Here is a 12,934-nt window from a genome sequence, read left to right on the forward strand (position 1 = left end):
ATTTTATGTTTTTAATGTAAAATCTGTAAAGTAACTAGAGTAGAAGTATAAAAAAACAAAAAATACAGAATGTGTACTTGTATATTAATGTGCTTCGTTACTTCCCTCCACTGCTCTGAAACTTTATCAGACCAGCAACATGTCCTCGGTCCCACTGGGAGCCTCCCAGGACGCCCTCTAGTCTGCGGCCCGCCCCACACTGGGCGCTCCCAGCTGGAGATCGGGTCCAGCCAGTAACTTCTGAGCTCCAGTGGCTGCACTTTCATCACGTGTCCATCAAATGAAAGTGAATTCTTGTGACGTCCGTGCGATGACATTTAGATTTACACACATTCACACGATAATCTCAGCGTTTTATTACATCCGCTGTTGACTGGAATTATTGTGACGAGTTAGGAACGAATAATTTAAATTTCCTCAAGTGACTGAATGTCACAGCGGCTCTCCGTAACACTCCCACGCGCTCCGTCGGCGCCGCGTGACAGAAAGCGAACCTGACACTTCAAACGCTCTGTAACTGTCCCGGTGTCGAACGCAGCCCCGCAGTGCCGCCACGTCGCTCCTTCCTCTCCGATTTGTCTGTTTTCTCGTCTTCAACCCCACCCCTCCTCCGGAGAGATCCTGTTTTACAAAGCGTTTAGTTAACATTAGTGTGAGAACTAGACGGAAACGGGGGAGAGGAGGGGCTGTGTAAGGGAGGATGGGGTGGTGGTGGTGGTGGTGGTGGTGGTGGGGGACAAACGACAAGAGAAAACAATCTGTGCGAGTGTTGTATCTGCTTCATCTGTCTGAGTCAGTAAAGGGCCGCTCCGCTCGCCGCATAATGAGGAACGCCGCCTCGGGGGAAGGAAGCAGCGCTCGCTTCCTTTGCTTTCTTCTTCTTCTTGGTTTTTATTTCATTGAGAATCACTCGCAGTGGAGGACAAAAAAAAGGGGGGGTGGTTGGTTGTGAGGACGATGATGGAGGGGGGGAAGGAGTAGAAGGTAGAAGAAGAGAAACATGTCCCAAAGTAGAAAGAAAGAAGAGGACAGTTTAGTAAAGTGATGCTCACAATGTGACGGTGTTCAGAAAGAGAAAATGTACCAACGTAAAGTCAGTTTTGGACATTTTTATAGAGAGCAGAAGATATTTTCATAAGTGAGGACATTTTCTGTGGCGAGGAAACGATCAGGAAGTGATGAGATGATTCAGATTTGTCGTCCAGCGGCTTCTTCTCAGGCCTCTTTTAAGGGGTTAACACTTTGTAAGGTTAAAATCTGATGAGCGTTATCGGGAACAGAAGCACAAAAACTTGTTTGTTCTTGAAGCTGCAGAATTCAAAGTGGCAGCGAGAGCGTGACAGCACACACAGAGCGAAGCAGGCGGAGAGATGGAAGTGGTTATTTTATTCCGTCTTTGTCTCCGCTCTTGTTTCTATAATTTCATTCATAGTTTACTCCAGACTCCAGACGCGCGACTGTATACTTGTTTAATGTTCAATGTGTTTGTTGCATTCTGGGTAGCTGTGTGCGTACTTGTGATTATGAGTGGGCGTGTGTTTGGGTTGTTTTGTGTATTTGAATCATTGTCTTCATTTGTGTGCTTTTTAGTGAGTGTGTCCTTCATGTGCAGCCGTGTGTGTGTGTGTGTGTGTGTGTGTTGTCGTGGAAACGCCACGGGCCTGACAGAGCTGTCAAACTGTCGTCTGTGGCGACCGGAGAATTCCAAACAATTTCACTGCTAATGTTGAGAAACATGTTGGCGAGCTCCGCCGAGACCGAAAACCACCGAATATATAAATAATAAACACACACACACACACACACACACACTCTCTCTCTCTCTCTCACACACACCTTAACAAAACGGCTGACAGTAATGTGTGTGTTTGAGCAATCGGCCCCTGTTCCAGCAGCATAAATATTTGATGTGATCCTGTGTCGAGGAGGAGGAGGAGGTGAGAGGACAAGGGAGGGTGAGAGTGGGAGGAGTGAGGCGGAAAAGGGGGGAGGCTGGAGGAGGGAAGATGATGTGGGGAAAGAAGAAGAAGAGTTAGAGCGGACGAACAGAGACTGTGAGGAGGTGAAATGGAAGCTGAAAGGTGGAGGTGAAGTGTGGGAAAGGGAGGAGGATGAGAAAGGAGGGAGAAGAGGGTGAAATGATAAGAGATGACGAGGAAAGGACCAAACACCACGTCCGAGAAAAATCAAAGCCGGCCAACTTCAGAACTGTCAGCTGGAATTAGTTTTTATGAATTCAAAAAGTGAACCACTAATAAATGTATGCAAAACCATGTGCTGATTGTGGAAACTGTCAAGGAAACAAATGGTATAATGGATTATAGCAGCAACACGAGCTGCCTCAGGATGAAAGTCTGTCCCTGCAGCAGCCTGGAGGGTGGAGTCAGTCCGTCAGCAGCACTGACCTCACCTGGTTACACCTTGTAGGATGGTGCCGATCGTCCACTCGCCCTCTCTCTCTCTCTCCTCTGGCTGCCACCATTGAATTAGTTTTTTTTTGTATTGAAATAAAAGGAACACTCGTGTTTTCAGTTCTTCCAAATCTTGAAGGCAGAGTGAAAAGTCGGACACGTGAGACGCTGTAATTGTTTTCTCCTAAAGACGTTTGTCGCCTCTCTGAGAGTTCAGACCTCCCCCAACTAGTCCAGTCTTCTCTCTGCAAGCACAACCTCTATTTGTGTCCTGCTATATTTCCAAAAGTAGAAGAATTCTGACTGTAGTTGTGTGTTCAGTGGCACCACACCATTCACCTCTGTCAGTCACACCTGGATCCACTCCTTCCTTAAGCCGTGCTACACCCCCCCCCCCCCTCCACCTCCACCAGGTTTCACCAACACCAGGCCGGTAGTTTTTATCTGAAACCCTGCTGACAGACAGACAGACAGACAGACAAACGGCTCCAGGAACACGACCTGCTTGTCACAGGTAATGACAGGAACAGTTGAGTAAAGAATGAAAAAGCAGCTTCCAACGCTGGACAGTCAGTGAGGATGTGTGATGGACAGTTTGGGAAAGTTACAGCTGCAGGATGCAGTCTGAAGTGTAATAGTGAGGAGGGAGGAGAGTAGTGGAGCAGGTATGATGGAGTATACTGACGCCTAAACACTTAACACACAATAAGTCCACAAGGTGCAGTAAAGTGCTGCAGTCTGCTGTTTAAAACCTGGATTTCTTATTTAGTTTTGCACTGATGATGACACCAAAACCGTCCAGTGAGCAGAACTAAAACACCAACAGTCTCTCTGAGCTGCAGCGATCCTTCTGTTTGACATTTAATTTGCTAACATCAGCTGACATTTCTACAAATAACGCAGTCAGCTGAGTCATGTTCTGTGTCATACCCTGTGTTTGGCTTTCCCTCTAAAACCGTAGGAGAACTTGTGCCCTCGCTGGAGCATCCAGATACATTCATGTTGGGAAAAGTTCTTGTTTTCAGTTCTAGGTCTGTTTCTCTGCCTTTATCTGTCAGGGTTCCTCTCTCTCTCTCTCTCTCTCTCTCTCTCTCTCTCTCTCTCTCTCTCTCTCATTCCCGTTTGCATTTTCAGCCGCATTCTTTTATCAGCGCAACAAGATGTTTCTCACTGCCGCGGGACAATATTACAATAACACAAGAAACATTAAGCAGGACGTGTAAGAAAAACAATGTGAACACTAATCACTAACCTCTCTGTCTGTCTGTCTGTCTGTCTGTCTGTCTGTCTGTCTGTCTGTCCTCAGTCTGCAGGAGTTTGAGGCCGAGCACCAGGAGCTCTGGGATTGGCTCATGGACATGGATGCCATGGTAACGGACAGTCACCAGCTGATGATGTCAGAGGAGCAGAGGCATCACCTCTTCAAGGTAAGACGAGCTGTAACGTCTGAAGAGAAGGTTCTCACTGTCTTTACGTCCAGCGTTCTGTGGGGACTCCTCCTCCTCCTCTGTGAAGCGTGCAGGCGTCTTTACGTTCTCAGCGTCCTCGCTTTAAGCCTGCGGGGGCGTCGGGCGGTGATACGAAACGAAACGTAAGAGCTGTAAGATGAAACGTAAGAGCTCAGCTGCTGATCTGTTGTTGACTTTGGGGTAATCTTTTGAAAGAAATGAGGTGATTTGGGTGTTAGCGGACGTGAAGCTTATGGATTTTGACAAAAGTTTGTAGGAAGTTTTGCAGGAAGTGTTTGAGGGTGCTGGCAGGCTCCTGTTCTTCTGAAGTTGGTTAAACGACACATTAACCAAGAAACTTTACCAGGAAGCTGTTTGTCTTCTTAGACTTATTATCACACTGCCTCTCCATCCAGACAAGCAGATTATGTAGAAGTTCATCTTACTCAAAAAACAGGCAGGAGTCCAAACCAGACGGGCGGATCAAAACAGGCGAACCTGTCCGGAGCAGGGTCGGGCTGAGAGGCAGAGGCCGAGGGGTCGACAGTCTGGCAGCGGATGAGTGGAAGTGGGCCAGTATCTACTGTATACACTGCAGGGCTGATGAGGCAGAGTGGGAACAGGTGGGCGGGGAAGGTCAGGTGATGGGAACGGGGTCGCCGCTGGGCAGGAGGGATCGGCTGGATGTGAACTGACAGGAGGTCAGTGCAGAGTTGTGACAAGTAGGAAGTTACCAATCTGGTGATGTTTTTCACAATTAGTGAAGAAATCTATGCTGATATATAAAGATGTGTGTCCACGTCCAGCAGCCTGCGTATGTAAGACAGTGACTCTCAGTGAATGATGTCTGGAACCATGAGACATGTTTTCATGGCAGCTTCTTCAGACACACAGAATCTTAGACAGGCATGTTTAGCAGTACATTTATTTAGAAACACTAAAAGGTGAAATACAGCAGGCGGCATCAGTACACACAGTCCGATCCTATTTCCTGTGTGAGGACAGTAAGGGAAGAGAGCGACTGGTTTCCGGTTTTGTCCAGAAATAGTTGTTGTACTTAGTGATGTCACAGATTTCCCATCAGCCACCTCTGCCTCCATCGTTTTGTTGATCAAAATGTCTAAATGTGTTGCTGCAGAAAGGTAGCTGAGCCACATGACGCCCCCCCCCCCCCCCACACACACACACACTTCATTCACCCATCAATTTGCCTCCCCATCCCTCCCTTTACCCCTCCCTCCACCTCACCATCCAAACACACACACACACACACACACACACACACACACACACACACACAGGTAAACACATACACACACACTGTCTTCATCCTTACCAAGGAGAATGGGATTACAAGGCATAGCCTCCCTCATAACCATATCATAGAGAAGTGTGTGTGTGTGTGTGTGTGTGTGTGTGCATGCCTCTGTGAGTGTGTGTGTGTGTGTCTGTGAGTGTGTGTGTGTGTGTGTGTGTGTGTGTGTGTGTGTGTGTGTGTGTGTCTGTGTGTGTGTGTGTGTGTGTGTGTGTGTGTCTGTGAGTGTGTGTGTGTGTGTGTGTGATGACTCCACTGCAGCCAAATGAGACAGAGGAACAGCATGTGTTACGATTAGAGATCTGAGTCATCCTCTGCTGTCCTTCACACACACACACACACACACACACACACACACACACACACACACACACACACACACACACACACACACACACACTCACACTCAGAGGAAAAATCAAAGACAGACTAAAAACTAGATTTATATTTATTGCCCCACAGCTCCTCCTCTCTATACCACAGCATTTTAAAGAGCGTTTCACATTTCTGTCAGACTCAGATGACGTAATCAGCCTGGTGAGAATGAACTCATCTTCTGTTTTACAGTCAATGTCACACGATTACGTTCTTACAGACGGACCTACTATGATCCGGTTAAAGGATCATGTTGTAGGTGATCTACTGGACCAGTTCCAACACTTTGTTTGGTAAATACCAGTCATTTAGACACCAGAATATGGAGCAGGGCCCAGTACTCTTTCTGCTTAAGGTTGATATTTGAATGCTCACATACTCCAAAGTCAGTAGGATTCAGCGTCTCTCGTTCACGTATTTCCCGCCGCCGCTACGACACGCTGCCCGCTGAGTTTCAGAGCGTCACCACGGAGCTGGAGAGACGTTGGGATCAACCCTGTGTGTGTGTGTGTGTGTGTGGAGCCCCCAGTGTTTGCATACAGCCGCACACACACACACACACACACTAGCACAGGAGCTGCTTGTTTTAAGGCATCGCAACGCTGACATCTCATTCTCTCCTTACCCAGAAGGCACTGCTGCCGACCAACACACACACACACACACACACACAAGTTGGTGTTGTTTTCCATTCTTTCTCTCTCGGTCTCTTTGTCCAAACTTTTCTCTTCTTGTGTGTGTGCATGCATGTGTGTGTGTGTGTGTGTGTGTGTGGACATGATTTATTTAGCGGCCGATGAGACTCACCTGGCCTGCGAATTATTGATAAGTGTAAAGATGAACCTAATTTCTCCATAGGAGTCGCACTTAAATATTCATCTCTGTATGAATATTCATGGTGGCGATGATGCATGCATGAATTTTAGATGACTCTGGAATCGCTGGGCATTCTTCTCCCTCTCTCTCTTCTCTCTCTCTCTCTCTCTTTTTTTTTTGATGTGTCAACTCTCCTGTTAAAATATTGATGTGGAGCTCGACAGCGTCTCCTCGCCCGGTCCAAGGTCGCTTTCTTATACTGTTTCTCTCCCCCTCCACCGCTGAGAGTTCCTCAGACAGGCCTGTATACTGTAAGCTGCTCATATGTGGCTACTTTCATCTCGTACCCCTCAGTTTTTCCTCGTTGGGTCTGTTTCTTTATTTTACACCTCCATATCCTTCACTTTAAGGTCCTACAGTCACTATTAGCAGTAAACTGTGCTTGGAGGCTCTTATTAATTCACTGTTTATTTAGTTTGTCTTTGAGTTTGAGTCTTAGTTTTAGTTTTAGCGCTTCCAACAGTCACTTTGAAGACGTAGGTCTGATTCACAGCCGTCCGAGCACCGACAGGACGAGCTAATGAGTCGACAAATACGTAGAAATCGATTATTGTAAGTGATTAAAGTCATTTATCAAGCAAAAATGCAAATATTTACAATATTCAGACTCTCAAATGTGAGGTTTGCTGCTCTTTTATATCATTTTAGATTGAATATGTGTAGTTTTTGGACTGTTGGTCAGAGGAACAGAAAAAATGTCGACTTGTGATATAATATTTTCAAACATCAACACAAATCACACTTAATACAGAAGATAAAAGAAATATTACAAACCAAACAAGCACCACTTGGCTGTTGCTCATCCAGGAAGTAAACTGAAACCAAGACGAAGACTAAAGAGACTAAAGAGACTAAAGAGTGATTTGACAGCTTGAATTGATTCTTGACTTCAGCAGTAGTTTGTTAAACCCTCGTCTCTGCTTTAAGATGATCTTTAAGAAGATCAGACTGAGACATGGACTTGTTGTCGAAAGCTCTGGAAAATGTCCAACATCAAAATTGGTCTTATGTAACTTGATCAAAGATATTGGCTTTGTTATTAACTTCCCATCCTCTTCCTCACCGCTCCTTTTTTTTCCTATGGAAGCCCATTCCTGCCAAAATAATGACTTACCTTCATTTTCATTTCATATTTTAGAAAGTTTGTCGTTATTTAGAGAAAGTTTCTCATTATAATGGCTCATAGGAAGGAATCTAAAGGAGGTACTGACATTAACTCTTTGATATGTAACTTATATATATATATATAATCATGAATAAATACTGTTGGAGGTGTCAAGATTCATTAGTGTTTTGAAGGTTGTACATGTTGTCATAACGTAAATGGTAAAAGTCAGTTATTAATGCATGCTGGGACATTTCACCGTGTGTGTGTGTGTATGTGTGTGTGTGTGTGTGTGTGTGTGTGTGTGTGTGTGTGTGTGTGTGTGTGTGTGTGTGTGTACAAACGTCTAAACCCCTTGTTTTTCCAGTGTTTTTTCTTCTTCCATGTGACCGTTAAAGAACCTCGCTGTGCTCCTGCTAAAATGCTGGGGGGACTTGACCCTGTAACCATAGCAACGCCAGGGCCCAACAAAAGTTGTTCTTTTTGGAGGTGTGTGTGTGTGTGTGTGTGTGTGTTTGTCTGTCTGTGTGTGTGTGTGTTTGTCTGTGTGTGTGTGTGTGTGTGTGTGTGTGTGTGTTTGTCTGTGTGTGTGTGTGTGTTTGTCTGTGTGTGGCGTGCAACTGAGAGAGAGCGAGATGTTAGAGTGTCTGTGTGTGTGTGTGTGTGTGTGTGTGTGTGTGTGTGTGTGTGTGTGTGTGTGTGTGTGTGTGTGTGTGTGTGTGTGTGTGTGTGTGTGTGTGTGTGTGTGTGTGTGTGTGTGTGTGTGTGAGTGTGTGTGTGTGTGTGTGTGTGTGTGTCCTCCGGAAAAGGAAAGCTGGGCTGACAGTTGTTTCTGCGGGCAGGCTTGGCAGGCCGAGGCTCTACTGTTTATTGTGATGTGAGATGGAGGCACTTATCAACCTTGGAAAGGAGGGAGGAAGGAGGAGAGGAGTGTGTGTGTGTGTGTGTGTGTGTGTGTGTGTGTGTGTGTGCAGTGTTCACACCACTGAACATGGACTAAAGATTAAAACACTCTCTGGTGAACCTTTCTAATCTGTGATCAACAAGTAGAAAGTGTTAATTTATTAATTTTAAAAGGGGACAAGATTCACTGGTCCATCACTTCTAACTGAAGATCAGTGTTTCTCCTTCTTCTGCACACTAGATGTTTTTCCTGGCAAGCAGAGTGTGTTTTTATTAAAGTTATGCTCCCTAAATAGTGTAAAACAAGGGTTAGAGTTAGGGAACTGAATGACTCTACTCTTATTATCTATTAACTACCCATTATTCTCCTACAAAAGACAAAACAAACATGTACCAGAGAGGCACCGGAAGTGTCCAAGCAGTACTTTAATGTGTGCAAAGAAGGATGCTCGTGTGTTGCATTGTGGGAAATGTAGGATCCAGCCCTTACAAATCCGAGGGACTCAAACTGAAGACGCTTCATCATCTGCTGCTTCAGTCCTTTTCAAAAAAACACTGTAATATGTATTCTTTACGTTAGTATTAGATCAGAAACTTCCCTTTCATCTCTTTCTCATGTTTATTCTCATTTTCTCTGTAGTAGTGTGTGTGTGTGTGTGTGTGTGTGTGTGTGTGTGTGTGTGCGCTTGGTGTTTCCATCCTTTATGCTGTGTGTGTGTTCCTTTATGTGTTCTGTTTATTCTCACTTCCTTCAGTGTGTGTTTCATCTGTTCTCCCCTGATTGTTGGTGTGTGTCCAGATGGTGTGTGCGCCTTGTTTTGTCTGTGTGTGTGTGTGTGTGTGTGTGTGTGTGTGTGTGTGTTTGTCGAGGGTCCACAGGGAGATGAAACAAGCATCAGACCTTGTAGGTGCTGTCAACCAATCACACATCAAGGCCCCTGTAGTTCAGCCAATTGATGATCAAGGATCTGGCCCTGAGTCCCTCAGGAGGTGGAGCCAACACCTAGAAGTGTGTGTGTGTGTGTGTGTGTGTGTGTGTGTGTGTGTGTGTGTGTGTGTGTGTGTGTGTGTGTGTGTGGTAATATTCTGATTGAGACACAGAGAAATGAACACACACTTGCACAGCTGATAAAAAATGCATAGGGAAACATTGAAGCATGGACGTAACATGAAAACACTCACTCACACACACACACACTCACACACACACACACACACAGTGAAAGCACAGTCACACACTCACATCTGATGTTTCTTTATCGTGTGGAAACACATTCTGTATCAGTAAAAGTTAGAATCACAAATGAAGACCAGGAGCAGGAGGAGCAGCAGCACAGACGCTGATCGATCAGACGTTCAGTTCAGAATCAGCTGATTCTTTAAAAACGTGTAAAATGGTCGAGACGAATAAATAACCGTCACTCCTCAGCACGGCTCTCCGGCCTGCTCCGGTCCGCACCGAGCTGCCGTCTAACGAGGCTCATGAAGAGCGTTTGAAAGCTCGTGGTTCCCTGATGATGAACCCTCGTGGTGTCATTGTGAATGGTTTTGGTTCAGAGTGAAACTGGTGTTACATGAGACCTTTTGGAGGACTTCACCTCTAGATGGACGCCCCCGAGCTGTGACCTCGGTGCAGGTACACCTGACTTTAGTCATCAGTAAGGAACAAATACTTAAAGGGGTGATCTGGGGTTTTTTGTGCTTCTCTGTCGTCGGCGTCTCACTGACTTTGGAGAACAGGCAACATCAGTTTATTCCTTAGGAGTTGAGCAAAAGTCATCGTCAGCGAAACGTCTTCAAGTACCTTTAACAAGTCCAGTTGAAACTCCTGAGGAACAACTATGACCTGGATGACTGAGACAAACATCAGTTTAATCTACATTTAGAATATTTCCACCCTCTCTGACAGGGTGTGAAGCCGATTCTCTCCACACTCTTTGCTTCTCTCCACACCGAGCATCATGGAGTCGGTGTCGTCTCATCCCCGGTGAAAGATGGCCTTCTCTGTATCGCCTCGAGCTCACCGTCTCTGCTTTACCAGGACCTTCACCTGGGTCAGACTCTGGTCCAGGGCCTTCACCTGGGTCAGACTCTGGTCCAGGGCCTTCACCTGGGTCAGAATCTGGTCCAGGACCTTCACCTGGGTCAGACTCTGGTCCAGGACCTTCACCTGGGTCAGACTCTGGTCCAGGGCCTTCACCTGGGTCACAATCTGGTCCAGGACCTTCACCTGGGTCACAATCTGGTCCAGGACCTTCACCTGGGTCACAATCTGGTCCAGGGCCTTCACCTGGGTCACAATCTGGTCCAGGACCTTCACCTGGGTCACAATCTGGTCCAGGACCTTCACCTGGGTCACAATCTAGTCCAGGACCCAGTTCGGAGTTTGTATTTTTCCTTTTTAAAACCTTCTCCATCACCACCTGTCTCATGCGTCACTGATTCTCTGGTCTCTAAGAAGGAAGGAGGTGATTAGTAGCCGGACTGATGTTACCGTACTCTGCTGGTCACTGTGTTACGGCACAGACTCTCCACAGTGGCAGATTATTTGCAGATAATAATTAATAAATGTTAATAAACCCCCCCCCCCCCCTGTTTAAATAATCCCTACTACCCCGTCTCCGCTCTGAAGCGGCTGCAGGTTGGTGAGGTTGACTTTGGTAGGTCTGGGAAGAGATGATTTGCCGAGCTGCTTTCAAACAGAGCAGCTTTTGTGCCTGCGCCTGATGACTTTGCCAATAAACAGAGCTCTCTGCGTCAACTTCACTGGATCGTTTGTTCTCTGAGCGATGGAGAGCCGATTACACGAGAGCAGCGAGAGAGAGGGATGATGATGATGACGATGACGACGGTGACGGGGGGATGTAGCGTCAGATGTAGATCAGAGGAGGGACGCACGGCTTCTTGGGGACAAATCAAAGAATTTCATTCAAGACTTCATTTGAAAACATTTCATTGCATTAAGTCATCACAGATGTCCTCCTCTCTCTCTGTCTTTCTCTCTCTCCCTGTGGCGAGTTCCAGCAGAGTCCAACTAATTACAGTGGCTATCAGGAGTGTGTGTGTGTGTGTGTATATGTGTGTGTGTGTGAGTGTGTGTGTGTGTATGTGTGTGTGTGTGTGTGTGTGTATATGTGTGTGTGTGTGTGTGCATCCCTGCCGCTAAATTCTCATTTCAAATAGCCCATGGTGCTCTGATGGAATGCTGGTCTGCACACACACACACACACACACACACACACACACACACACACACATGCACACATACACACACACACACACATGCACACATACACACACACACCACAACACACACACATATACACACACACCTGCTCATTAACTGGATTCCAAAACCAATCAGTGTGGGTCCGACAGAGGAGCTCTGTCTGAGCCCACACACACACACACACACACACACACACACACACATGCAAAGCAGACACACAGTGTGTCTTCACTGGTTGTCTGGTAATCTCTGGTCCAAACCGGAGGGAGAGACGCTGAGCTGATTAACACACAGACTGATACACAGAGAGAAAACAATTCAACCAGTTCATCTCTATTCATGCTATGAAAAAACAAAACACACACACACACACACACACACACACACACACACACACACACACAGTGCTTAACCCTTTAAAACCAGATCGATATCAAACATCACACCCTTCCTCTAACGTGTGTTGTGTAAAACCACTTACATATAAGATAAGATGAGATTTCACAGTTGACCAGCGTCACGCAGGGAACTTTCTCATTAAAAAGGTTTAGAAGAATCTAACTTTTATTTTGGTAGGAAACTTCCTGTTTCCTGCAAGCAGCCACAGTCACAACAGTGTGAAGCTGCAGCATCACTGATCATTCAATTCAAAATATTCAATACCAGCACACGTTTACACATGGGGAGGTACGAAATTACGTTCTCAGGTCCCGTTTTAAGCCAAGATAGATATCAAATAACAAATAAAATATAGAAAATACAGGTCCTATATAGAATAAAATAGAAGTACTTGGTGCAGGTAGGTGTGTGAGTGTGTGTGGGCACCACCAGAGCTTCTGGAAAGAAGCTTTATTTCCAACATGTCGTTGTGCTTTTTTATCATCAGTCTAGTTTTTATCTCATAAATCTCTAAGTCTTGTTTTATTCGTGTCATTGAAATATTTTATCGTTTAACTTTGTTTGATAAGTGCTCTTTAAATAAGTGTCTCGTTAGATCAGAGGAGGCCTCATATGGACAGTGTAAGCAGACGTAAACATACCAGACTTTAAAAGTGTGTGTGTGTGTGTAAAAGTGACCTGTTGGTGTTGTTGTCGTGGAGACGAGTGTGTGTGTGTGTGTGTGTGTGTGTGTGTGTGTGTGCGATGGAGAGAAATGAAAGAAAATACAGTAGATTCACAGTCTGTGTCTCTGCCGTCGCTCTGTTTTTCTCTCTCCATCTTAAACCCTGAGGGCAACAGTGAGAGTACACAACCTCGACAGGAGGCTGAGCA

At 45.8% G+C, this 12,934-nt stretch overlaps 1 protein-coding gene across 1 annotated transcript in view; it reads left to right on the forward strand.

Moving 5' to 3' along the window:
• akap6 (A kinase (PRKA) anchor protein 6) overlaps positions 1-12,934 on the forward strand; it is a 163,022-nt gene that overhangs the window by 87,756 nt on the left and 62,332 nt on the right. Inside the window, exon 14 of the mRNA XM_070842964.1 lies at positions 3,718-3,838. Within this exon, the coding sequence (XP_070699065.1) occupies positions 3,718-3,838 (121 nt within the window). The remainder of the gene's footprint in view (positions 1-3,717; positions 3,839-12,934) is intronic.

Source organism: Pempheris klunzingeri, chromosome 13 (assembly GCF_042242105.1).
Source record: "Pempheris klunzingeri isolate RE-2024b chromosome 13, fPemKlu1.hap1, whole genome shotgun sequence".
Classification (NCBI taxonomy): domain Eukaryota; kingdom Metazoa; phylum Chordata; class Actinopteri; order Acropomatiformes; family Pempheridae; genus Pempheris; species Pempheris klunzingeri.